At 34.4% G+C, this 27125-nt stretch overlaps 1 protein-coding gene across 4 annotated transcripts in view; it reads left to right on the plus strand.

Moving 5' to 3' along the window:
- The window catches only part of AKAP6 (A-kinase anchoring protein 6), a 262821-nt gene that overhangs the window by 83416 nt on the left and 152280 nt on the right, over positions 1–27125 (plus strand). For all 4 annotated transcript variants that reach the window (XM_026710926.2, XM_087921878.1, XM_087921879.1 and 1 more), the window contains 3 exons: positions 7779–7901; positions 18459–18555; positions 19700–19863. In XM_026710926.2, coding sequence (XP_026566711.2) covers positions 7779–7901; positions 18459–18555; positions 19700–19863 — 384 coding nt within the window. The remainder of the gene's footprint in view (positions 1–7778; positions 7902–18458; positions 18556–19699; positions 19864–27125) is intronic.

The raw sequence follows: 27125 nt of genomic DNA on the forward strand, positions 1-27125 counted from the left end.
GTAAGAACCAAACACAAGACTAAACTGAAACCTGATGAAATAATGTTTCCATGAATGTGGGCCCGCTGGCAAGGATCTATGCAGCTGCTGAGAAACACAAGGCTGCTGATTGTTTATTTATGAAATAACACATATCCTTTTTATTCTAATGCAAAGTCAGTGAAAATAGCAATAGATATGTATGGATGTACAGTATGTGTAATGCATGCTTCTTGCTTGGAGCAAACAGAGGGCAAAACACTACACTCCCCAGTGACATCAGTGTTCTATATCATCAATGACTTCATATATTTATTTGTTAGGTTTATATCCAACCTTTTCTTCAGGAACTCAAGACAGCAAAGATAGCTCTCTGTTCTCTAATTTTTCTTCATAATAGCAACTCCCTACACCACACATAGTTCTTTATGCTTAAAAACATTTCAGGAAAGTTTCTGGTGTGAGTATACTGTCAGCCCTTCAAAGTGGACCAGATTAGGAAACCAAAATTATTAAAGCTGATACTACTTTTCAGGGCATACTAGGTATTAAGAGAAGTCTTTTCTATACCATGCTATAAACATATATAAATATTAAGAATGGCAGCTAATACCTACTCCAGTGTAGGATGGTATTTAACTGAATTTCTAGATTATGTCAAGTCATAGGTATAGAGCAGAGGTCCCCAAACTTGGCAACTTTAAGACCTGTGGAAATTCTCAGAATTCTCCAGCCAGCATAGCTGGCCTTGAAAAATATGTTAGAAATTATGAACTTAGCCCAATAATGTGTAAGAAAGAAAAATCAAGATTGCTTTGCTGTTACTTCTTTTTTTTTTAATAAAGTTTTATTTGGGTTTTCACACATACAAAATACAAGTAAAACATCTTTTTTGAAAATAGTATGGTCCCTGGTTGAACTTCTTTATACAGACACAAAACTCAATTTCATGCTCCTTTTTGTATTCTATTCCATATCTTATACTATTTTACATTTTGTATATACTTTTTCCCCTCTTTTAATTTTCTCAATTTTATTTTGATTATCTCATCTCAATTCAAATAATTATATTTATACTTTTGTCTGTTCTGTTTCAATTTCATATTATCTTTTCTCATTAAACAAATTTTCTCCTGTAGTTACTAATTGGAGTATGACACCTTTATATATATTTAATTACATCCATTCAACTCTTATTTAAACTTCAATATATACCTTAAGGTTATGACCTTCAATATAATACATAATACATAACTTCCAATCGAATTCTGCTTGGTACATTCTTATAATACACACTATATTTTTTAAAAAAAGAAAGAAAGATTGTAAATATATGTAATTATAAACCCTCATTCCATTCCAGTTCAGTTCTATCATTAATAATCATTAAAATCTTAACATCTTTAACACTTCTTTTCAATTAAATATCATACTTCCTTAAAAGCACATATAATCTCCATAATTAATTTTTCCCTTATTTCTCTTCACATATGTTTTATAAATCATTAAATATACCTTTTGTTACATTTATTTATTGAGAAGCATTCCACTGAATTATGAAAGCTATTTTATCAGACATTTTAATCATACATTGTTTCATATTTTCTAAAATTATTTCTGTTTCTAACATAACCATGCTATCTTATGTACCTTTGCCGAATCCCTTTTTCCATTAAATTTTCACCCATTATCTCTAAATAGGCCCTGTTTCTCTATATTTTGTTTCTGTCCTTTATAACTTCTTTTCCTTTCTTTCTTCCCTCTCATCTTCTCCCTCCCCTTTTTACCCCCTTGTCTCTCTAGTTCTAATTCTCTCTTCTGCATTTCCCTCTTCCGTTGCTTTCTGATTTTATACTTATTTTTCACTCTATTTTTTTGGAGTTGTTTTTCCCAATCTTTATCCAGAAATCTTTATTATACCTTTGACTTTTTATTTTCAGCATTAAATGCCTATTGATGTCAAAGTGGATTTTTTTTCCAATTTCTTGCTTAAGTCTCTTAGCTGTCAGTATAGGAAAAGGAGAAAACCAAATCTTTTCCCTTTTCTCTCTCCTTCGCAGCTTAAAAATCTTCTTAGGGAACGATGATATTGTTTTTTAACAGTTTCAATTCCAGGGTACCTTATCTGTTGCTTTTGCTGTTTGACCCAGTCAACCAAAACTTTCTCTTCTTATCTTCCTCCTGCACATTCTTTTCTGGTCGAGTTCTTCTTTGTGGTGGCCATTTCTGACCACCACTGCAACCGCCTTCAGGAAAGGGAGTAATGGCCAGCTGGGGAGGAGAGATGCGGCTCTCCTCAACCCTGCTGGCAGTCTCCCCCCTCTTCACCACCTCTACGGGGTGGCTTAGCCCTGAAACCAGCCGGCTCAGGGTGCTCCAATGGCAAGCATGGATCGAAGCCTCGCAGAGATGAGGTTTCGGTCTGTCGCTGAAGAAGCTCAAACTGGAAGTTCCCTGCCTTTACTTCTTTTGGTATAACAGGCAGGAATAGAAAAATGTGGTGAGACTTTCAAGATCCTGTTATTGTAACCAAATCTATGAAGTAGAGTTCTAGTATTTCTGTGACATCTGTTTCCTGACCTGATCTGACTTGACAGTTGGATGGTCAGGTTGCTGCTTGGATGCTGGGTCAAAATATACTCTCTGCATACAATGCAAATGAATGACATTTTCTCTTACTATTGATTAGATTTCTTACACTGAAGAGAAATTATTTTATCCCCTGCTTATACAGTAGGCTGTCAAGCAGGAAACCAAGGTGTGACAGAATCCAAGATAAGTAGTGTTCTAGTCAATCCTCTCCTATTCCTTTATAATGGATAAAAGTGATTTCCACAACAGAGGTTGAAACTCTCCTGTTTGGGCCCCATGTTACTATGAAAACAGATGTAAAGATGAGTCCTTTGGTTTCAGGGTCCCCATGGCTGTGGGTTGAATAGCAGTCAACTAATGGAGTAAGAGCTAAGGTCAATTTAATACCTCAGTTAAAATAAGCATAGGTATTTTTTTTAAATGTAGTAAATTACATGGCTATTTCGATAGGTTAAGATGGAAAGATGGAAAATTCAAGGCAGGAGTATGTCTATGTTTCTCCTCCAAAATCTGTCACTTTCCTTTTCTTGATATCTGAGCTGGGCATTAAAGGGAGGGGGGCACAGTCAGAACTGGGGAATCCTCACCAGTGGAGAAGGGATGTGGCATTCTTAAGCCCCTCCTATTAGGTCAGTTCCCATCAACAGCTTTTAACGTACCTAACAAAACACCAAGAGCTCCTTTTGTAGGGACTTAAATGGTACCCAGTGGTAATAGAGTGGAATATATAGAGTTCACTCTGTTTCCCAGTGCACCTAAACATATGAAGACCAATGGAACATGAACAGGTATACGAGCAGAAAAAAACACCTCACATGAAGCTACAACATGTTACTTCACATGTTACTTCACATACAGTGGTCCAGGCTTGGTGTGATGATCTGCTCTCTGGTAATCTATTTGGATAGTTATAAGTATGTTTGAGTTGATTATCTTTTCCTGAAATGGAGTATGTATTACTGCTTGGGATTTGTTTGCTTTTGTTGTTGTTCTTTATTTGTTTCTGTTATTCCTATTTTAACCTGAATGCTGGAGTTTCTCCAAAGGCAATATACAAGATGCACAATAAATAAATAAACTTCACAGAAGAAAACACACTGTATTCATAGCACTGTTTTTAAAAATGCTTGAAAGAATTCCAAAAGACGAGGCTCTACAAGTTTTCCCTATCTTGTTCACATTTTAAAAATAATAATAATAATTTAATTGGCATGCACCAGGAGTCCTACAAAGAAAAATGTAATGTATCCAACGTATTTATTCTGAAAATGACTATATGGTCTATTGAGCTCCTATAACTTTTATTAAAAAGTGAACATGGGGTACAGGTGCATCCCAATATTTCCTTCAGTTGGTGCCCACCTTTTCCTAATGGGGCACCTAACCAGGCTAGTTCCTGCAAGGAAGGAATTGAGGAAGGGCTGGATATGGAAAAGTGACAGCTTTGTAATTGGTTCTTGTAAATGGTCATCCATGTAACTAGCCATCTGGTAAAATCATCAAATATCCCCACTAGAAGTCATTTTATTAAGAGTGCCAGCAATATAAGCTTAAAATTCCAAATGTGCTCATGGATGCAGAACATCTGGATAGTATTCTTATAAAAGCAGATATTAATGAATAGATATTTCTAGTATTTGCCATAGGTTGGCAATTCATAATGGTTAGAAGGCTATGATCAAGATTAAATAGTTCTTTAAAATGTCATGATGACTTTGCTATTTTGTGGTTATTCCTCCAGATGGTGCTGTTTACTTAGACAATGACACTTTGGACCTTACAATGTTGCACCCTCTGATAATGATTTTCAAAATCGGGCTTTTAGCATTTGAAATAATTTTCATTTTCTGCAGTACTTTTTGTTTGAATAGTCTTCATAAAGTTTATAGATGTCATCAGAAAAATATTAGGTTTTTTTAAAGATTCATATTTTTTTATTGGAAAATGGATTTTATTCCAATCACAGCTCTAGCCATAGTAATAGTTTCTTATACTTTCATCTAGTTCTGAATGTAGTGTTACACTTCAGGGATGTTCACCATAAATACATTTACTTGTTATTATGGCTATTACTGATAGTACAGTATATTTTAATAAATGTACAAGGGGAATATTTATATTATTTAATAAATGATTCTAGCTTATCAGTTTTCTGTGTTTTACTTCAGTATTTCAGCCTTTTAAATATTAAATATGTTATAAAAATTATATATGTTGTATAAGTTAAAAATATAGGTTCCAAATTATAGATTGATTATTAATAGGTCATGGAATGTTTATATATTCAAAAAATGTATATTAATTTATCTAATAGGATTTCAGTTTTATTGTCTACACTCCAAAAGAGGAGGCTTGGCAAGTTTCCCCTATCTTGTTCACATTTTTAAAATAATAATAATAATAATTTAATTAGCACATACATGGAGAATAAATGACACTACACATCTTGCCCTCTGTGAGAAAAAGGTTTAGCTTCTGTATCTATAACTAGATAGAGATTTATATTGTATGGTTCTACCATTCTAGCACTTATGTGCTGCAACTGTGCAGTACATAAGTCACAGAGAGCAATTATTTTAACAGGAAGGAAGGAAGGAAGGAAGGAAGGAAGGAAGGAAGGAAGGAAGGAAGGAAGGGATTCTATTGGTTCTCTCCAGCTCTCTAGAATCGGTAGCTCTGAAGAGCAGCAGACACAGAACCAGTTCTGTGTCTGCTGCTGTTTTGGCCTACCCGCCTGCCCGGGCTCTTACCTGACCTTTATTTCCTGCTTTTTCAACCTCAACTGCTTTGTGCAGCACAGCTGCGGTTGAAAAAGTAGGAAAAAAGTGCTTTTTCCAATGCTGCGCACCTGTGCACAGCGCTGGTCAGCTGTCCAGGCAGCAAGCTGATGACGTTTCACATGCGCACGCAGCAAAACATAAATAACCCAACCAGTAGTTCACCGGTCAGATCCCACCCCTCGAAGGAAGGATCGATCAATGGCTGTAGTCATTCTATATGAAGGTTATTCAACCAGCATATCTTTCAAACCCAGGCAGTACAACCAAATGTGATTTTATCAGAAACAAGAACTTGGCACAACCCCCAAATGGGAGTTGTCCAGCTGTCTGTTTCTGAATTTTTAAAAATCCTTCCAGCATTGCTCAAGAGGCTGTGTAAAATGCGAGCAGAAAAATATATAAGAAATAAAGTTTCCTCTTCTTGCCTATAATGGCTCCATCTCTGATTGGCTACAGGAAATTTTCACTGAAGTAAAATAAATAAATAAATAAATAAATAACAAAAAAATTACTTGGTGCTTAGATTTCAGAGTTGTAGCTTATTACTAGTATGTGCCGAGATGCATTTTTTTCCATGAGGTTGTACTTGGGATACCATGATATCATCACATTTTGGATTGGGACCATTATCTCACATTTCTTACTAAAGTAATAGCACAAAATTCATCACCAATTCCAATTACAGTATAAAAACTTTATTTTGTCTCTCTGTGTATATCTATTTTCTTTTGAAAATCTGCACCCATAAAAGCTTCTCAGATGACTTATAACATAAATAAATTAATACAAATACATGAATTCAAAATAAGGTACAGAAGGTTGGGGAATTATTTCAGTTTCTGAAATAAGTCAGTTTTTGCAAATGAATGTGTTAGAATTCTATTGTCATTATCCCCCCAAAGTATAAGAATTGTGGGAAATGATCCAACACATCTGGAAAACATCTGTTGTTAGGGAGGCTGGTCTACTCAGTTTGCTAATGTTTACAATTGCTTTGGAGTTGGGCAATCAAATCAAATAAATAAATAAAGTTGCTAAGCAAGCTTCCTTAGGAATGATCATGTTGCATCCTAGCAGAATGTCTTCTACGCCTAGCTAGTCAGGAATCTGTTGGCAGATATGATACAATATTGCAAAGGATCATACAGTTGTGAGAGAAGATGCAATAATCTGGTCCTAAACAATTTAGACTTTATGCTTTCTGACACATTGCAAGTATAACAAGTGAATTGGAAGCCAGAGCAACGTAAAGAAAATGGCAGCAACAAAGCGCCAAAGCTCACTGCAACAGTATTGCCAAAAAGGCTTTAAGAGTTGTAAATTTAATTTTATGAAGCTTCTCCTCTGGTAATACTGATTTGCAAACTAGGACATTCAAAACCTTTGCTAGACCAATACTTGAATTCAGCTCTGCTGTCTGGAATCCGCACTGTATATCAGACATAAATACAATTGAGCGACTCCAGAAGTAGTTTACCAGAAGAGTACTATATACCTCTGTTCGCAACAGAATACCTACACCACCAGACTTGAGATTCTAGGCTTAGACAACCTTGAACAACACCGGCTAAGATTGGACTTAAGCATAGTACAAAAATCTTAAGTTCCGTCTTACCAGTTAATGAATATTTCAGCTTTAACCACCACAACACAAGAGCACACAACAGATATAAACTTAATGTAAACCCCTCCAAACTTGATTGCAGGAAGTACATTTCAGCAACAGAGTGGTCAATGTCTCGAACTCACTACCTGATTCTGTTGTCACCTGCTCAAACCCCCACACCTTTACCCTCAAACTAACCTCTATTGACCTCACCCCATTCCTAAGAGGTCTGTAAGGGGCGTGCATAAGCACACCATCATGCCTACCATCCCTGTCCTATTGTCCCCAATGTTCTGAGATGCAAATATTGATTGCATGAATATTATCCTGAAATTTATTATTTTTAGTTAGTTCTATGGCATGGTAAATCAGCTGTTAGTTTTCAATTCTGCATATACTATTCAGATATTATAATTACTTTTAGCTGTAATTATGAGAAAAAACCTTTATAAAGTGGATTCTAAAACCTTGAGGGTTAAAATACATAGTAAAAGTAGCCTTTCCTTGTTTTTTAACCTTTGGCATTACAGATTTCTTTCCCCCCTCCATTTAAAAACATAAATTTCCAAAATTGCCTCTAATGAAATTGGGATTTCCCATGATTATGACAAGAAATCTATAACCTATAATTTATATATTCATTGCTGCCCTAAATTTTCTCAATATAGGTTAGGCCCAATTCCTTTTCCCCCTTCATTCTTCATAATCACATTGTTTTAGTATATACAGCTAGTTACTGGATGTAGAGCTGTATTATAACCATATTATTTCTTTACAATGTTTTTTAAACAACTGTCTTTTCTTGTTTTCTCTTCTTCAAGGGGTTTGTAAGCAAGTTGGATGAATTCATTAAATGGTTAAATGAAGCCATGGAAACCACAGAAAACTGGACTCCTCCAAAAGCCGAGACCGACAGTCTTAAACTCTACCTGGAAACACACTTGGTAGGACAAAATTATATTGTTACCAAAATCAGTAATAAAAAACAGTTTCTTCACTGCTGTTATCCTGACCTTTATTATTTATTATATATATTTTGAGCTTTCCAGAAATACGTAAGTATATGAATTAAAAAGTCAAGTCAATTCACAAAGGGGGAAAAAGGTAGAACCCCCTTAGGAGGTTTTATATGTAAATAGAGTATAACAAATGTTCCAGCAGGGTTAAGAAGCCTCTAAAATAATAAATAAAAGAAAACATATTCTTATAAATAAATATAGTTTTTATATTTAAATAAGTCACTTAGGTGAAATGGGAGGTATAGAAATTTAATAAATAAATAAATTATAAACAAGAACTTTACAGTATTAATTTTTGCTTTTAATTGTGCTGTCAGATCATTTAAATATTTTATATTATACATTTTTATTTATTTATTTATTTAGAAAATATATATAGCCGCCTACTCACTCACAGTGACTTTAGGCATTATAATATGAACTTTATAATATTACCTCATTATCTCAAAATATAAACAATTCTGGAAGAAATATAATTATAAATGCATGAAGAAATTTGGAATCCATTGATAAAAACAATAAGAGGAATAGGTTGATGGATGGATGGACAGATAGATGTAGACAGGCAGACAGATGGCTATAGATGAAGAGTAGAGATCCAAATCTGAGTTTCAGACAATGGTGGTAGGTTAGTTTTCAATATCAGATGTTCCATGCTCAAAATAATTAATTTTTGTTGCCTACCACGCCATATGTTGGGGGAATTAAGCTGCAATCTTATAAACATTCTTCTTGAAATCAATAAGGTTTACCTTTCAATGGACATGCTACACAACTACACACTTTAGGATAGAATTCAATTAGGCATGCTTCTCAGTAGGTACATATATGATTACATTGCAAAATTTTAACGTAGTGTCTTGTTTGTAGTTGAAAGATAGAGCTTAGTCAATGCTTTATATTAATTATAATGTCATCTTTTCAATTGATATTGTTTTGGCAGAAACTCTAATCTCTATTTAAGCAGAAGTCTATGAAATTAAATTCCCATGAAGTGCAGTGTCAAAATTATCCTGATAGAGTATTTGAAGGAGCAGGTGCCTGAACTCATTATGTGAGACACATGACAAAACTCTTCATAGTGAGTCTTGGATAGATCCTCACATAAAACATTTGGCTGAACTCATGCTGCTGTAAAAGAAAACCTTTTGTGTGTGCCTGCACTAGTTTTTCTTCTCTGAACAAAGGGAAGGGATATGTAATTTCTCCCTTCATGGACTTTATTCAACATTAGATTAGAAGAGACTCATTACAATAGTAGGATATGTCTATGCTTGCCTAATAAAAATGATATATTTGTATATGTGCCTTTGCCATAGTATTAAATGCATATGCAATAGTAGTGCTTTCAGTGGTGGCTACCATGGCCTTGTTTGTGGATCATGCTGGAAAGATCAAAGGATTAATTAATCCATCATCAGTTGATACAATACTATCAGGAAGCATACAAGCAGGTTAGTATCTTCTGGCTTTATGATCTCCAGCAGTTGTTATTCAGAGGAATATTACTTCAGATAGGGGAAATGATATGAAGACTAGTTTTATTCCCCATGATAATTCTTTTGTGTAGCTGTCCATGCCAGTAAGCATCACTGTATCTTCTCAAAATGAATTCCTTTCTTTTATCTTCTGAATCCCTGCTATTCAGGTTGACTGGTTTACTCCATTTTAGGGAGAAAAACCTGTTCATACCCACTTTCACCAGTCTTATTTTTATGTGTCAAGTTTTCACCTTCTTATTTTATCCATCAATGTAACATTTCTTATAAAGTTGTTCCAATTTTATGACTATTAGTCATAATTAGTTTGCTCTTTTTCATATCTTTCCCACTTCTACAATATCCTTTCCAAACCACAGAACTAAAGCTGAACACAGCATTCAAAATTATAAATCATATAGCCATAATTCACACAAAATAGGGCATTATACAGTTTATATATTTAATTCCTTTCTCACAGCAACCGAACACTGAGTCACCATTTTGTTGACATATTTACCATAATGCCAAGATTCTCTTCATGGTCATTTGTTATCTATTAGATCTCATGATTTACATTCTTTTCTTGTCTCTTTCTAAATCATTTAATTAATGAAGTTACATAAAGACAGTTTCCTCTAAGTTTAGTGAAATTCTTTTGAAGTTTTTCCTTTTTTAAAATGCGGGAACAATTTTGAATTAGATAATCTTAGCCAATGCAATGCCAGTCTAACATCATATCATTTTAAAGAAATGTAAAAGCATTGATAGAAATACCAATTTTAACCCAGCAGAATTTTATAGTTTTATGTTAAGCCAGTAGGGTGCCTTGCTCAGCAGTGAATCATAATTACAGGTCTGCTCATTGGACATGAAAATGACCACCTATCATTTTTTGAGGACAGGAACACAGGGCAGGGTCCTCAGTGTACCCCAAGCATGCTGGGAAGGCAACCCTCACTCATCTTTTTGTGTGTGTGTGCTATACATCAAAACAGGTACTTTCCAAACTCCACCAGCAGAAGCAGACTTTTGCAGATTGCCTTCTGCATATTATGTTATTATAGATAAATTTCCCCAATCCTATTAGTTAATGTTCTGAGGTAGGCACGCCTTCCCTTTGCTATCACTGATCAGCATCTCCTATAACCATTTTGTCTTGGACTGCTGGCCTGACTGTGCTCTTCCAAATGTGAAACTTTTTACACAAAGTCTGCTGGACTCTAGACTAAGGTCAGAGAGGCTTGATCAAAGAGCAGACTTTTCTCTTTGTTTCCTTCTTGAAAACTACCCTAACAGTGGAGCAGTGGAAAGATAAAATGGCCTTCAGTTCACAGGATGACCAGTGAAACTGTGAAATACTGAAACTCCCAAATGCTGGGTAAAAAGTGACAAGAATTCCATTAATTTGGATTCAAGTGAGAACAAGAAAAGTAAAACTATCTACTGTTTTATATAAGATTGGCAAACCTCTATCCAAAAGAAGAGGATAGCTCACAAACAAGAGCTATAAGTGGAAACTATGTGTCCATAGAATGACCCATTCATACAAAGGAATATAATTGATTCCCCCCGCCCCCATATAGCTAAGAGTGGGAAAGAAGCAGGAGGAATCTACCAACCAGGTTCAGTGATAACTATATATGACCAGTATCGTTGCCAAAACTAAGAAATGGATCGAAAACTAAACAGGAATATATTTAGCCAACTTTATTCTCAGCTAGTTCAGCACAGGAAACAATCAGCTTAAGACTGCTACATGGATGGACCCATTTGAAGACATACAGCAAAGGCAGCCATGTCTGTCTTTAGCAATGTTTTCTATTAAATTCATGGGGTTAGATATTCAGCTAATTTATTGGACATTTGGACCATCTTTGATAATACACAGGAAACCATGCACCTGTCCTTTGCAGAACCTCGTCCTAAATGTCCAACTGGTAACTATTGCTCTATCTTGTAATGCTGAAAAAAGTTACAATGGCAATAGAAAATTTACAACAGTAGTTTCAAATGAAATAATAGTTTAGTTCTTATGAAAGATGATTGTTATCTTTGAACCAACTATAAGGATGTTAAAAGAACTATGGTATGGCAGACAAATGATTTAATTAGTCCCTTATTTTGTTTCAGAGTGACAAACTAGTTGTATAAAGTAAGCCCAGAAGGAGAACTATTATATATTAGCAATTCAGCTGATGTTCCCTAAACACTAGTACAGCTCAATCTGAATAGTTTTCTCTTAAAAGTGATAAACTGACTTCCGGTTTGAAGGGCTTCGGCGACAGACAGGAATCCACGATCATGTGCGGTTTCTGCCTGGGCTCACCACTGGAGCGCCCCAAGCCGGCTGGTTTCGGGGCTAAGCCACCCCACAGAGGTGGTGAAGAGGGGGAAGATCGCCAGCAGGGTCAAGGAGAGCCACATCTCTCCTCCTCAGCTGGCCATTACTCTCTTTCACGAAGGCGGTAGGAGTGGTGGTCAGAAATGGCCACCTCAAAGAAGAACTCAACCAGGAAAGAACGTGCAGGAGGAAGATAAGAAGTGAAAGTTTTGGCTGACCGGGTTAAGTCGAAAAAGAAACAACTAAGGTACCCTGGGATTTGAATTTTACAAAAGATAACATCGCTCCCAAAGAAGAGTCAGAAGCAGCGAAAGAAAGTGAAAAGGGAAAGGTTTTTTCTTCTTCTCTCTCCTACCTTACATTGACAACTAAGAGATCTGAATAAAAAAATCGGAAAAATCCGCTTTGGCATCAATAGGGAATTAAGCTGAAAATATAAGTAAATGCCAAAGGGACAATAAATATTTCTGAACATTAAAAACTTTTTCTTCTATAAGCAGGAAGGGAGAGGGAAAGAATAAGGGCAGGATCTGGGAGGGAGGAGACTGCCTGGACTTTAAAAGAATCTAAAGTAAAATTTCAATAAGACTTCTAAAAGATACATTTTAACTGGAACTTTGCAACTAAATAGTAACCCCAGGAAGAGAAAGTGAAAAAAAAAAGAAAGTGTAATAAGATCAGCTTGTATGTATTTGGATTGCTTGGTGACTCTTGGACTTTTGCTTATTATATTTGAATGACTAAAACCAATTGGGTGGTTGTTTAAAATTTTTACAATGGCATCACTTTTGGATGAATTGAAAATGGAACTTAAAAAATACAAAGAAGATGCACAAGAAGGGAAGGGCTCTTTTGGCTTCATTTTTCAATTCTTAGAACTGGAGATCTGCAACTACGAGAAACAACAAGAAAAGATTGCAAAACAAGAAGACTGGGAGAAAGAAGAAGCCATCTTTAATGAACAAGTAACTCTATATGGGGAAGAAAAAGGAAAGGGGGGAAAGAGAATGGAGAATTTAAGACTTAAAAAAACAACCAAATAAAAGAAAAATAATTTGAAAAATAAATATGTTGGAAAGCAACAGAAAAGGGGAATGCAGAAGAGGGAAATAGAGGTAGAGAGACAAAGGGGTAAAAAGGGGAGAGAGAAGAAAAGAGGGAAGAAGGAAAGGAAAAGAAGTTACAAAGGTTTGGAGCAAGATATAAAGAAACAGGACCTATTTAGAGATAATGTGTGAAAATCTAACTGAAAAAGGGATTCTGTAAAGGTACATAAGATTGTATTGTTATATTTGTAATAGAAATAACTTTAGAAAATTGGAAACAACATATGATTAAAAAGAGGGATAAAATAGTGTAATTTAGTGAAATGTTTGTGAATAAAATAAATGAAATAAAATAAATGAGAAAATTGAATTAGGAAGGAACGGGAACATTTTAATCAGTCAACGTTTTATAAAATATAAGTGAAGAGGAGGGGGAATTAACTATGGAAAGTTTATAATTGTTCCCATAGAAGTATGACATTTATTTGAAAAGTAACGTGCAAAATGTTAAGATTTAAATGAATATTAATATTAATGATAGAATTGAATCGGAATGGATTGTTGTTTTAACTATATTATATATTTATAATTTTTTCTTTTTTCAAGAATATAGTATATAGTTTTAGAATGTACCAAGCAGAATCTGAATGGAAGTTATGTATTATATTAAGAGTTATAATTTTAGGGGAAAGATATAAAGGCGTCATACTCCAATTAGTAATTACAGGAGAAATTTTGTTTAATGAGAAAAGATAATAGACAATTGAAACAGCAGACAAAAAAATATAAGTACAATGATTTAAATTGAGATGAAATAAATAAAATAAAACTAAGAAAATTAAAAGAGGAGAGAAGCTATGTAGAAAATGTAAAATAGTAATAAGATATGGAATAGAATATAAAAATGAGCATGAATCTGAATTTGTGTCTGTATGAAGAAATGTAACCTGGGATTATGCTGCTTTCAAAAAAGATGTTTTACTTGTCTTTTTGTGAAAACTCAAATAAAACTTACCAAAAAAAGTGATAAACTCAGATTTGATGATTAAAGAAAAAAAAGACACATACCCTACTGAAAATAATATAGCAAACAGCTACCATCTATTTTGCTCTTGTTTGCTGTGACACTTGCAGGTTGTGAAAATAGTTTCCCCCTTAAGACCAATGTGCTATTGGTTAATCTATTGCCAGATTTTGCTATATGTGCTTTGTAGCAAATTAGACTGAATTTTGTGCAACTGTAAAATTGCAAATCAAACCCCAGAGTTTTGGCCCATCTTTATTCATCATATTTTACTTCTTCAGTCAACATTATTACTGGTTAATAGGTGCACCTGTAAATCAAGCTGCATTGTGTACTTGATATGTTATGTTAAGTGAATCTTTTCTAGGGCAGCAAGTCTATTTTTTCTAATGAAGAAGAATATCTCATCTTTCCCAATTTTCCTATCAAACACAACTACATCATCTTGAGGCAGCATCACATCCAGCTGCATCAATGCTCTGCTTCAATTATATGAAATTACCCAAACTCCTCTGGGGTCCTTTAGGTTTTCTTTGCTATATGAGACGCCTTCATGTACATCTCTTGTGAAGTGCATGATTACAAACTATTCAACACAAGCCTGTTTTAAGTAAACAGTAAATTAAATATTGTCAGAGCTTCTTCAAGCTTGCATCTATGAAAGGAAGTCTTAAAAAAAGGTTTCATGGAAAGGAATGCTTTAAGAAAAGTAGCTGCACTAAGATGCCAGGCTTTTCCCTTATTTGGAAATGCTTGATCTAGTTTATATTTTTGGCTTGGGATAATTTTCATCTAGGTTTCAGCTTGATTTGCTTAATAGTATTAAAGTTATTTAAATATATTACATAACTTGATTTATAAAAGCAAAAAGCTTCAATTCCTAAAATAGAGACATTCATTATTTCATTCTGTGTGAGAAATTCAGTACTACAAAATACAAAAATAGTACTGCACAACTTTAAGGAGTAGCTTTTGTATATCTCTGTCTCTATCTCTATCCATCCGTCCGTCCGTCCATCCATCCATCTATCTATCTATCTATCTATCTATCTATCTATCTATCTATCTATCTATCTATCTATCTATCTATCTATCTATCTAGAAACTCCCTATTTATTCAACTCCTAAGAACTATTAAACGTAGGATATGTAGTACAGCTTTTTTATTATTCCTATGCATCAAGCAATACAAAAACTAATTTTCTGTTATATGTTTCCTCTCATCTATCAGTTGCTTCAGTTGAGCTAAGGGAACTGGTGATGATAAATGCAACTATATATGGCATATGTAAGACTACATAAGATATTTAATAATAATCTTCCATAAAATACATCTTACCTGTTCATGAAGCTCTCCTCCTCCAGCATTGTAGACCTGTGTTGAACAGAGACAGATATCCTCTAATATTTCATTTAACTGAGCAATGCTGTGAGAAACAACTTGAGAATTATTGGGCAGTTGATTCAGAGGCAATGTCTATAATACATAAAGTCATTTTTTTGGATTAAGCTATGTGAAGATGACATTTCTGAATGAAGTTTCTCTCTTGTACATTCATGTCATTTTACATGGAAGCATTTTAATGGCTATGCCTTAAACCATTACAAAAGAAAACTGGCAAATATGATGTATTTATGCATGCAAGCATTCATGTTATGATGATCTAAATTAAATCATAATGTGGTTTCTACAAAACACAAATTACCTGTAATTAAATTATCATAAAGTGCCACCAATTTGGTCATTTTCTATCACAGAACTATTTTAACTAGTCACTAAGTCATATCTAAACATTGAGCTCATGGCACATCAACAATGGTAGCAGTTTTATACTGCATAGTTTACTTAATGAAGAATCAGTGTGGCAACTGAGAGCCAATCACCAATACTGGTAATATTTGCAACTTGTAACTGGTGTTCTGGTGAATACATGGGCTTTTACTTTTCTTGGGAAGATTTTTCAGAAATGAATTGCTATTGCTTTCTTTCTAAGGCTGAAAGATGATGATTTGCCTCAAATCATACAGTTGGCTTCATTCTCAAGGCTGGAATAGAATTTATAATCCATAGGTTCTAGCCAAGGGTTATAACCAAGCTGATTCTCGGTCTAAACATAACATCTTCCATCTTTATTTTGTCTTATATTTATTAAATCCATTAACTGGTACAGTTAATAGTTAACTCAAATATGCTATGATTATTTTTAGTTCATTGTAACAACTATGGGTGTAATCATAGTTCTCAGTTAAATCCTGCCTTCCTTTGTGGAGGAAGACTGATGTGACTTCATAATAATGACTAGACTTTCCTAAAAATCCCATTGAGCATGAAATGAAGTGCAACTGTACTATGTATTGAAGTATTGAAGTATCTGTCTTCTTAACAATTTGGATATAGGACCTACTTTAAGTCAAATTATAACCAGGTAAGATGGATACCCTCTTTTTTATTTGCTGATTATCACCTATAAAGTGTCTATGGCATGAAGCTTAGTTATCTGAGGAATCAGTTATCTCCTGTGGTTTCTTTCTCACTGATGGACAGAGTTGGCACACTCTGGATCTCCCACATTAAACCATGTCATCTTTTGGGATTCATTAAATGCTCCTTTTCTGTTATAGTTTCTGTCTTCTGGTATAAGGCAGTCCCTGAGATCCCATTATAATGGCATTGGAGGCCCTTAAAGACAGTGGGTTCTCCAAAACTTTGTTATAGGGTATATGGAATTTATCTTGCTCAAGAGTTTTGACATGTGTTGTATATGTTTGGATGTGAGTTGTCCAAACTACTGTTACTTTAATATTGTTTTATTATTTTATTTTACTTTGCTTTTATATTGTCAGTTGTCCAGAGTAACCAGGTGGCACTAAAATCAAATTGATTAAATTAAATGAATAATTATGAAAAGTAACTAGATGATTTTAGAAATATGTAAAAAATAGGTTTGACAGGAAGTAGATCATCATAGGATTTACCAGCATCAGGCATTAAACCATAAGTTTTGGCTTCTTCATATACAAAGGTGGGTGTGGGTGTGAAATAACACAAGAACTGATTTGGGATATAAATAACTAAACTATGGAATATAAAAAGCTGTGAGAAAGAGCAATTATCAGGCAATTCAGGCTAAAGGGACTGTAAGCTACAGTTAATATTATACATGGTTAAAAGGTACAGCTCCAGGACCTTTTCCCAGATTATATATTTTAAAGGTTTATTTTACTATCTCAGATGTCATGGATGAAATCAGAAGGTGAGATTCAGTGGAACCATTTGTAACTGACAAATATAGTCATGTACCATTCTGTTCCGTCTAATTTCCCAGCAAATTTGTAGCTGCTGACATATGGCTCTTGTATGTATTGACATATTTTTCTTTGCAACTTATTTGACTGCTCACAAAATTCATTACTCTACACATTAATTACAGCATATTGGTTACCAATTGGAAATAATCTTTTGGAAAGGTTTCTCACCAAGAATACAGAATGATACCATAGACTTTTAAAATATTCAGTTAATTATTGCTTGATGGCAACTGAAATCAGAGCTCTAGGACTGACTTCTGCTCTTTCTCTAACCTATATTTAATAGCATATTCAGGTTTGCTCTTTAGAATCAAGAAAAGAATCCTGGACATTTTAGCCTTCTCAATATATATCACAAAAAAGGGATATTCCTGAAGACATGGGCAGAGTAATTAGAAAAAAAATGAAATTGCTTGAACTACATTTGTAATCATAAGTGACTTCAGAGAGTGGCTTTGTTAGGCCTAACATTTTAACAGATTGTTCAGCTAAGTAGCTGAAGGAATACAGGTCTAAATTCTCCCCTTGACTGAGTACTGTAAATATATAAAAAGAAGTAAATTGTATTCCGTTTGTATTAAAAAAACCCAAAATCAAATAAAAATAGAAGGTTTTATTTGCAGAGATTACATTTTGACTTTGTAAGTAGTTATTTGCACATAATTGTTGTGGTTCATTGTGTTGCTATAGGTGATTATAAAAATGTAATTTAGTATTTTCCAGAATAAATACAATAGTTGCAGACTGCTTTTGCAAAAGAGCAATCTTAGTTACTTTATCTATAAACACAGTGGAGATCTTACACAAATCTTCATACAATCATAGTATGAAGAAAAAGAAGTTGCAGTAGATTAATTATATTGATTTGTTCCAATATTTTGTATTAATACATTTTAATATATACTGTACTGCATGCATTTATTTAAATTGTTCTTTCACCAATATTTGAAATACATCTGAAAAAGATAGCTGCAACAGTATATTTTATAGTACACTACTATTCTAGAGCTAGCCTAGGGCTCTGGTTTTTCATAAAAGTTAATGAATTTCTAGATTTGTCAGCTGTTTCAACCAGATGCACTTTGGTAATTTAATGGAAATATTTTCAATTCAATTCCAATTCAATAGCTTTTAGTATTGAAAATTAATTTGGCTATTGGACATATAGCATAGTGGTTTTTGATAACAATAGCAAATATTTTAACACACATGATTTATATTAAAAATGTATCCATACCATTTGATACTTAAATATAAAAACATCTCCTTTTCTTTTTGCAGAGTTTTAAACTGAATGTAGACAGCCACTGTGCATTAAAGGAAGCTGTTACAGAAGAAGGATGTCAACTTCTCGATCTTATAGTATCTCACAAATCAGGTAGATTCTTCTGAAATATTGCAAGTCTTTATGTCTCCAGACTATTAAAGAATAAAGAAGCATTGCTGTAAATTACCGCATATATTTGCTTCCTTATGTATTATTAATATTTACATTATCACTTTGACCTTCAAGATTTATAAATGTTTCATATACTGCATACAATGCTGTGATACTTATAAAATGAAATACTGCTAGCAAATAGTATGTTCATTTTATTTTGGTCTTGCTGTTGAACTGACTTTCAATTGAAATTACACCACTGAAAACTTCACGTTGACATGTTCTTTGATGTAAGTGCTACGGAAATATCATTAAGATGATAAATTGGGATTTTATATCTATGCATACGTATATTTTTACATAGCTAGCATGAATAATTGCATCGATGAAGTTCCTTTGCTATTTAAACTAATTATTACGGCAATTTTAAAGTCTTTATTAAGAAATATTAGAAGTGATGATTTTGGACAGTTTTGCATGCAATTTTCAATACAAGCCTGGATAAGTCAGGAATCTTTTTGTCATAGTTCTTGACCATCTGGATTTAATCAAAACACTCTATATTGCTAAAAATTGCTAGCATTATTTTGGCTGATTTTTTTTCTTTTGTCTTTTTCCTCAATAAGATGAAGGATCTGGAAGATTTTTCAGTGGTTCTTTTGTATTTTGTTATCAACCTGGCCATCTAGTATGTAAAATAGCACCACCACCCCAGGTTCAGTTGACCTGCATGAGTTTCTGGAGCTTGTAAAACCATACCACGGTCTCATAAACTGACCATATAAGTAATTATTTGTCCTTAAAGATGAACAACAACAAATATCTGCTGTTTAATATCTGTAAACAGAAGAAAATAGGATGGTATTTTTTTTTACTGTTCTATATGAATCTGAGATTGAATATTATTTTCCTTTGCTGACTTCAGCCACTGCTGTCTGTATGTCATGTTTTGATCCTATAGCATTGTTTGCAGTGCCTGTTAGAACTCTTGATCTGATGTCTCTGTAGTAAAGAATGCCAGAGTATTTAAGGCAAAAGGATTTTTATTTCCCCTAAGATTCCTTGCCTTTAACAAATAAGGTTCTTCAAATGATAACGTGGAATGTAGGACTTAATTTCTTTCTCTCATTGTTTGGAGAAGGACTGAAGGACATGCTGCAGATGATTGCAAGTCAGTGGAAGGAACTACAGAAACAAATCAAACGACAACACAGCTGGATTCTTAGGGCTCTGCGTATCATCAAAGCAGAGATACTGGCTACTGATGTGTCTGCAACGGATGAGGAAGGGACTGAGAGCCCCAAGGTAAGTGGCTTGAAGTTTGTCTTATTTCCTCTTATTTCAGCCTCCTTTTGAACTAGGCATCACTGAAGTCTTCTTTCCACCCTGAGGCTTTTCATTTCTACTGCGTAAAAATTTTACAAACAAAATAAAATGTATCTTTCTGAAACAATATCCATTCTAAAAGGCAGAAACTTTTTACATCTTTTAGACAAACTTCTCTGGGTGGAAATCTAGAAGGGGCAGGGAAAGGGATGTAAAATATTTAGTAAACAAAACATACAGTATCTTTAACATGAATAATCAGAATGGTTTTAAATTGTTTTGTTGCAACTATAAATCACCATAATCAGTGCAATCACTCAGCTCTGACATCCATTAGCCGCTTGGTTACAGCAAATTAACAAAGAAGAGAGAAAGTGATTCATTATCTCATTCCTGTTAATGACTATCAGATGCATTGCCTAATTAGGGGATGGCCATTGCAGTGGGGAGAAGGTCATATGCTTTGCCACAAATCTTTTTTGCTAGGAATTTAAGCCTTTCACAATGGTGCATGTGTTGAATACATATCAATAATATATTGATATCTAAATCTATTTTTGAGGAATTCTCTGGGGACAATGAAAGCCACCTTCCCCTTATTCCTATAGGAATATGTTGATGGAGGAAATAGAAAACCTGCTGCTAGATGAATTGTATTGCATTTTCTTTCTTCTTCTCCCCTAAAAGAGAGGAGGAAAAGTGATATAATTCCAGGGAAACACATATTATTAAAAGACATTAAAATGTTGTGAAAATGTTGAAAGTGTTGATGCTGGGATTGTGACCTTGGACCATCACTATGATATCACAGACACTATCCAATAGCTAAATACAGCAAGAAAAGTTTGCATGCAGAAAGTTCTAAGTTCTAATCCCCCTGATTAATATTATGCTCCATATCAGTTGATGAGTTTTATAGTTAGATAATGCCATCAAGACTGGGTTGTATTGATAATTAATATTATATAAACCAACATATTGTCCGTTTAATAGTTCACTGATTCCTCCAAACATTAGAGTGGATTTGATAATACACAGGAGAGGAGAGAGGAATTCCATTCGTCTAATAGTGTAATTTTGTCAGATGGACAAATATCAATGAATTCCACCCTTAGATTCTGATTTCTGTGTATCCTTTTGGTGGCAGGATCCTGCTTCTAAGAAGCTTAAGGTCTCTCTCTCTCCCCCCCCCTCTCTCTCCCCCCCCTCTATCCCTCCCTCCCCCCCCTCTCCCTGTTGAGAGTATATTTTGGCCTTTTAATGGCATGTTAACTTCAAAACTGAAAAAAATAAACAGAGCTGGAACACACCACTTCCCTAATGGACAACCAGGGGGAAAATGAAAAATATGAAAAATTACTTGGAAGCTGTTGATATATTTTATCCTGATTTAATTAATAAATTCATATTTATTTATTTATTTATTTACTGAATTGTCTGTGCTGCTGCAGTTATAAATTAGGTACACAAGAAAAGAAGTATAAAAGCTTTGTAGGGAATTTATAAAACCTTCATGATAAAGGAAGAATAATAATCAAAAGCAACAATTTATCTAAAAAAGGGAGCAACACCCAAAGAAAATTCCTAAGATGGGGCATTTAATGACTGATTTTTAAAGCCTTGCATAATGGCTCTGCTTCAAGGTCTGAGCCAGTTGAATTTCCATTGAAGAGGGATCACCCAGATTTCATGGAGATAAGGAATCAAAAAAGTTTTTCTTAGGATGCACATATTGTACATATTGTTCTAGTTGGAGTAGGTGGGCCTGCAAGAATTTCTGTGCCAAACCATTTGTAATTTAAGAAATGAGTTTCTATTGGTGGCTGATGCAGGGGGGTCTATGACAATTTGCCACAGCCAACTTGCCACAGCCAACTCACTGCATGATAACTTGACATGGTCATTTTGCCACAGGACAACTCACTGCGGGACAAGAGTTTCATTAATACCAATGAAATGGTGGAATAGAATCATTAAAGAAAGGATGCAAAAGAAGGGACAGAATAAAATGTGAATGGCAAAAATTAAAATATTTTTTATGGATTTTAAATAATTAAATAGAATTGTTAAATTGTCCCACCACAAGTTGTCCCATGGCAAGTTAGCCATGATGTGTTGTCCTGCAGTGAATTGGCCATGATGAGTTGGCTGCAACGGGTTGGCCATGGTTGAGTTAGCCACAGCAAATTGGCTGTGGCAAGTTGTCCCATTCCCAATGCAGGGTTTTCAGCAAAGGTAAAATGTGCTCTTGGAGTTAGTTGATATATGAGGCAATGCATTTTATATCAACTGCCATTTCCAGGTGGACTTAACAGGCATCCCTTTGAAGGTTCACTGCACAGTCCAGATGAGTATGATTTATCGTTGTATGATCCATCTAGGACCATACTTATAATATGATTACATGAATTAAATGTGACAATATTTGAGCTCACACCCCAGAACAATAAAATGAAGCTAGGTCTGGGTTGAGCCCATTGAACTCCATCTGCTTTTAGTCATAATAAATCTCGATGTTTATTCAGAAGTATATCTATCTAAATTCAGCAGGAGTTATTATCCAACAATAATAAATAGAATCAGGATTTCAGCAAAAAAAATGAGTAGGCTGGTAGGACCCATGATAGTCTAGTTTTTATTTCTTACAGTGGTCAAATGCATGACTAAAGTGCTCATAAGCAATTTTAAGGCAACTCATTTTGGAAGAATGCTATTGCCAAACTAGGATAAGATTGAGTCTCTATGATTAAGAGAGTCTTCCATGAATGTATCCATCTAATTTTAAAGCCATCCAAAATGTTGACTGCCACTATATAATATGATAAGGAATGTTGAAAGGTATTTTCTTTTGTCGGTTTTAAATTTTCCAGTTATGTTAATTGTAGTCTTAATGTTTTGAGAGCGATACCTCCAACAAAATAACTCTTTTCCCTTTCATTTTTTCCATGCTTTTTCCATAGGCTGCATAATTTTATGTATCTCATAAAATATATGTATTATATTTTCCTTCTATCACTTTCTTTCCAAACTAAAGAACCCCAAACTTTCTAGCTTTTTATCATGACAAAGAAGTTTGAGACCAACCTGGTGATTGTAATAAATGTCTCTATATGCCTTTTTCTGGCTGCCTTATACTTTTTTCAAATGAGGAAACAAAACCTATGCTCTAGATAGAGATATACAATATATTATTTAAAGGGCATTATATATTTGACATATTCATTGAGCTATCCATTAGGCAAAATCTTTTTCTTGAATTCTTTGATACAAATTATCTGTCTGTGTATAAAATTAGAGATATTTTTTACATGCATCATTTTACACTAATTTAAACTGCAATTGCCATTTGGTTGACTATTCATTCAGTTTTAAGCAGTCCTTCTGGAATTCTTCCCATTTATTTTTGTTTTTACACAAATCATATATACTATTTGGAAAAACCTTTAATATTATCTGCCTACTGTTCGCCATATTGCTTACCTCTTAGTCATGATCATATATGAATATTAAATATTGTTGGGATTTCTGCTTCTAATTTCTCTCCTTTGGAAAAAAATAATCACTCATTTATTCCTATTCTTTACTTTTTTATATTTAGCAATTCATAAAAAGACAGCTCTTTCATTTTTTAAAAAAATTACCCATTCTTACAATTTGCCTGGAAAACATTAAGCCTATGGATCATTCTTGGGTCTTCCCCTGCTCCACAAATGTAACATCAACTATTTCCCAGTCTGTGAATGTTCTGCTATCAGAGCTGTCCAATTTCACAATAAGGTGATTTTGCCCAATTTATAAAAAAATATAAACAAGGATTGTACTACTACTGAGAAGTATAAACCATACAATAAAATCAAAGGATAGTTTAAAATCTACAGGTCCCAATATGTGAAAACAATCTATATGGCCAAGTAAAAGAACAAGAATTGAGCTAATTACATTTACTTGGGGTGGATTTCTACAATCAGGTTGCTGCTGAAAAAAATGCCACAAATAAGCACTGATTATACTTTTTTAAAGACTTTGCAACAAGTCTTTCGATGGAAGTACCAATTCAAGAAAGATTGACACAAGAGAGACAGTATATGAACTCTTCTGGACTTTTGAATCATTTTGAATTCTTTAGAAGAAAGCCAGCAACAAAAAAAATGAGTCTAAAAATTAATAGGAGACTATTAATATTGTCCAAAAGTTGAAGTAATGTTATGAAGAAAGTATGCTTCTGAAAGAACTCTACTAGTTGCCACATTCTATTCTTACTGCAAATTCTTAGCTCAATAGCAGCAGTACAAATACAATACAGATACATACCCATACCTATTGTTACAATTACAGTCATATATTACAAGAATAACTATTAAATACAGATTGCTGTGGCCAATCTTTATTCCAAGAAATAGTAAGCTTCAGCGGGCACTCTGATTGAACATGGACAAAGACACAACTGACTGTTCCTGTAATTTGATCTAGAAGCAATACAATTTTCAACAACGTCCTTGCTTTCTACTTGATTATTCAGAGAATGTATTGCTTCATCCACAGTAATTATATCACTACTTCTGAATTAGATTGTTTGCTTATCAATAGTACCGCTTCTTGACAAGACTAGACTGAGGATGTTCACTCATACTTAGTTTTTTACTACATCCTAACAAGGCTTTAGGACCTGCAAATTTAAACAAGCAGGAATTGAAAGAGAAACTTAAGAGTTGAGTGTTATTCACATATCAATATGATCCAAGTCTCAAACTCTGAAAGATCTTTCTTCACAGCCTGAGAATATAGGCGTTGTACAAAGAAATAAGATAGCACTATGAAGAATTTCACTGATGAAAAATCAAAGGGACGAGCAACAGAACTAGAGTTAGGTACACTCAGTAAATAAGTAAAAAGGGCTAGAATTGTATCAATCATTTCTATACCTGAGTCAGGCACCCCTAGCAGATAGCATCATGAAGATTACTAAATACTATCCTATATGGCACAGGAATGGGTTAACCCTATGGTAAGATGGGCAACTAATGCATTCAATGGAAAAACAAGCAAACAAACAAATAATCTGTGGGACTGTATTTCCCTAATCATCTTTAGCCATCCCACAAGGTTGCATGCTCCAGGTCCTCGCCCTTCTCTAAAACAGTGCCACCTAAAGGGACCTAGGCCTTTCTCTGTGACTGTGCTGGTCCTTTAGGATAGCTCTGATCTAACTGATCTTCAGTGAAGCCACAAAATCCTGGCTTTTCTGCTCCACATTGGACAAGGATTGTGTGATGTATGAGTGCATCATAAAGAGTGCAGAGAAGAGCAACCAAGAGGATTAGGGGCCTGGAGACTAAAACATATGAAGAAAGGTAGCAAGAAATGGGTATGTCTAGTCTAGTAAAAAAAACCAGGGGTGACATTGCAGCAGTGTTCCGATATTTGAGGGGCTGTCACAATGAAGAGAGAGTCAACTTATTTTCCAAAGCACCAGAAGTCAAGGCAAGAAACAATGGATGGAAATGGATTGTGCACTTATGGAAACAAGTGCACAATCATGCCTACCATCCCTGTCCTATTGTCTCCATTTATTCGTATCTATTTCCTGTATTCTTACTCATGTTTATACTTATACCTATTATCTTGTAAGCGATTGACAAATCAAATAAATAAAATCAAAATAAATAATAAATAAACAGGGAGAGAAGCAACCTAGAACTAAGGAGAGAACAATCACCCAGTGGAACATCTTGCCTTCAGATGTTACAAGTGTTCCATCACTGGAGATTTTTGAGAAGAAACTGTCTGAAATAATATAGAGTCTCTGGCTTGAGTAGGAGGTTGGACTACAATACCTCCCAAGGTCCTTCCCAACTCTGATGTTCAGTGTTCTGTTCTAAGTATGTGTATGATTTTATTATAGATATTTTATTATAAGTATTCATTACATTTTTAATTTTGTTAAGTATTTGGTTTTTGTATTGTTTTTATTTGCTTTTATATTTTGCCTTTCTTGCCACCAGAGTCTCAGTCTGTGCAATCAGTCTTTTAAATATTTTAAATCATTAAATAAAAATACATTAAATAAAAAATAGGTTTCTTTCCTAATTCATATTTTTATATGTATGTATGTATGTATGTATGTATGTATGTTATTCAGCTTTGTTCGGGTATTTTCCCATGTCATTATAGTTGTGGTTTTAAAGTTGTAGCAATGTTTCAGCAGAATCTCATCTGCCATCATCAGGCTTCTGTATTGTGTTCGTCTGTGAGTCAGGCTTTCATAGCCCTTTCTGTTTTAAATTTGGTGCTAGCCTACTGCTGTGTTAGAATGTTTTTTTCTTCATCCTGATTGGTTGGGAGTCTTGGTCTGTGTTTATTGGTCTTGGAGTTTGCTGTGTTCTGCTTGATTGGTGTTTCTAATATCTTCTGTCTGTTTTGTAGCATTTTTGATTGGCTGGCAACATTGTGTTTCCTATATTGGAGGCTTTTAGTGCGGCTTGGCTTCGGGTAAAAGGATGGCTATCATTTATTAGGAAGCTAAGTTTCACCTGGGTGCCTGGTTGGGGTGTGTTTGAGCTGGAGGTATCAGGTGGGGTCTGTCTGTGCCCAGGTGTTTGCTTGGCTTGTGGTGTGGAGATTTTTTTGTTTGTGAGTGCAGGCTTCCAGATAATTGACAGTCTGGTGGAGTCATCTCTTCTATCTAGTCATGCTTTTAGGTCTTTTTAAAATCTCTATGGCTTCTCTGATAATTCTGTAGCTGGGGTTTTCTATAGCGGCTAGGGTTGCCCTGAAGTCGATGCTATGACCTGAGGCTTTCATGTGGAAGTATGTTCCAGCTTTTTTACTGCATTTTTGTGTTCATCAAGGTGGGTACTTATTCTTCTATTGGTCTGTCCAATGTATGTGGCAGGGCATGATGCACAGGGGACTTCATATAAGCCTTGGTTTTCCAGGTCAATCTTATCTTTGAGGTTTCTTAGGATGGCTGCTATTTTTCTGTCTCTTTTGAAGGCAGTCTTGATGTGATGTCTGTGTAGTATTTTACTGATTTTGTTTGTAGTACCTCTTATGTAGGGCAGGACAGCTGTTCCATATATCTGTTCCTATAATATTATATATATATATATATATATATATATATATATACACACACACACACACACACACACACACACACACATGCATATATATAGAAATTTGTTTTCTGAGGTTCTCGCGGGTATTTGTATGTGGATCTTTGGTTGTTCGGGTTTTCTCCC

The sequence above is a fragment of the Pseudonaja textilis genome, chromosome 1 (assembly GCF_049901715.1).
Source record: "Pseudonaja textilis isolate UNSWEBS1 chromosome 1, rPseTex1.2, whole genome shotgun sequence".
Taxonomy (NCBI): Eukaryota; Metazoa; Chordata; class Lepidosauria; order Squamata; family Elapidae; genus Pseudonaja; species Pseudonaja textilis.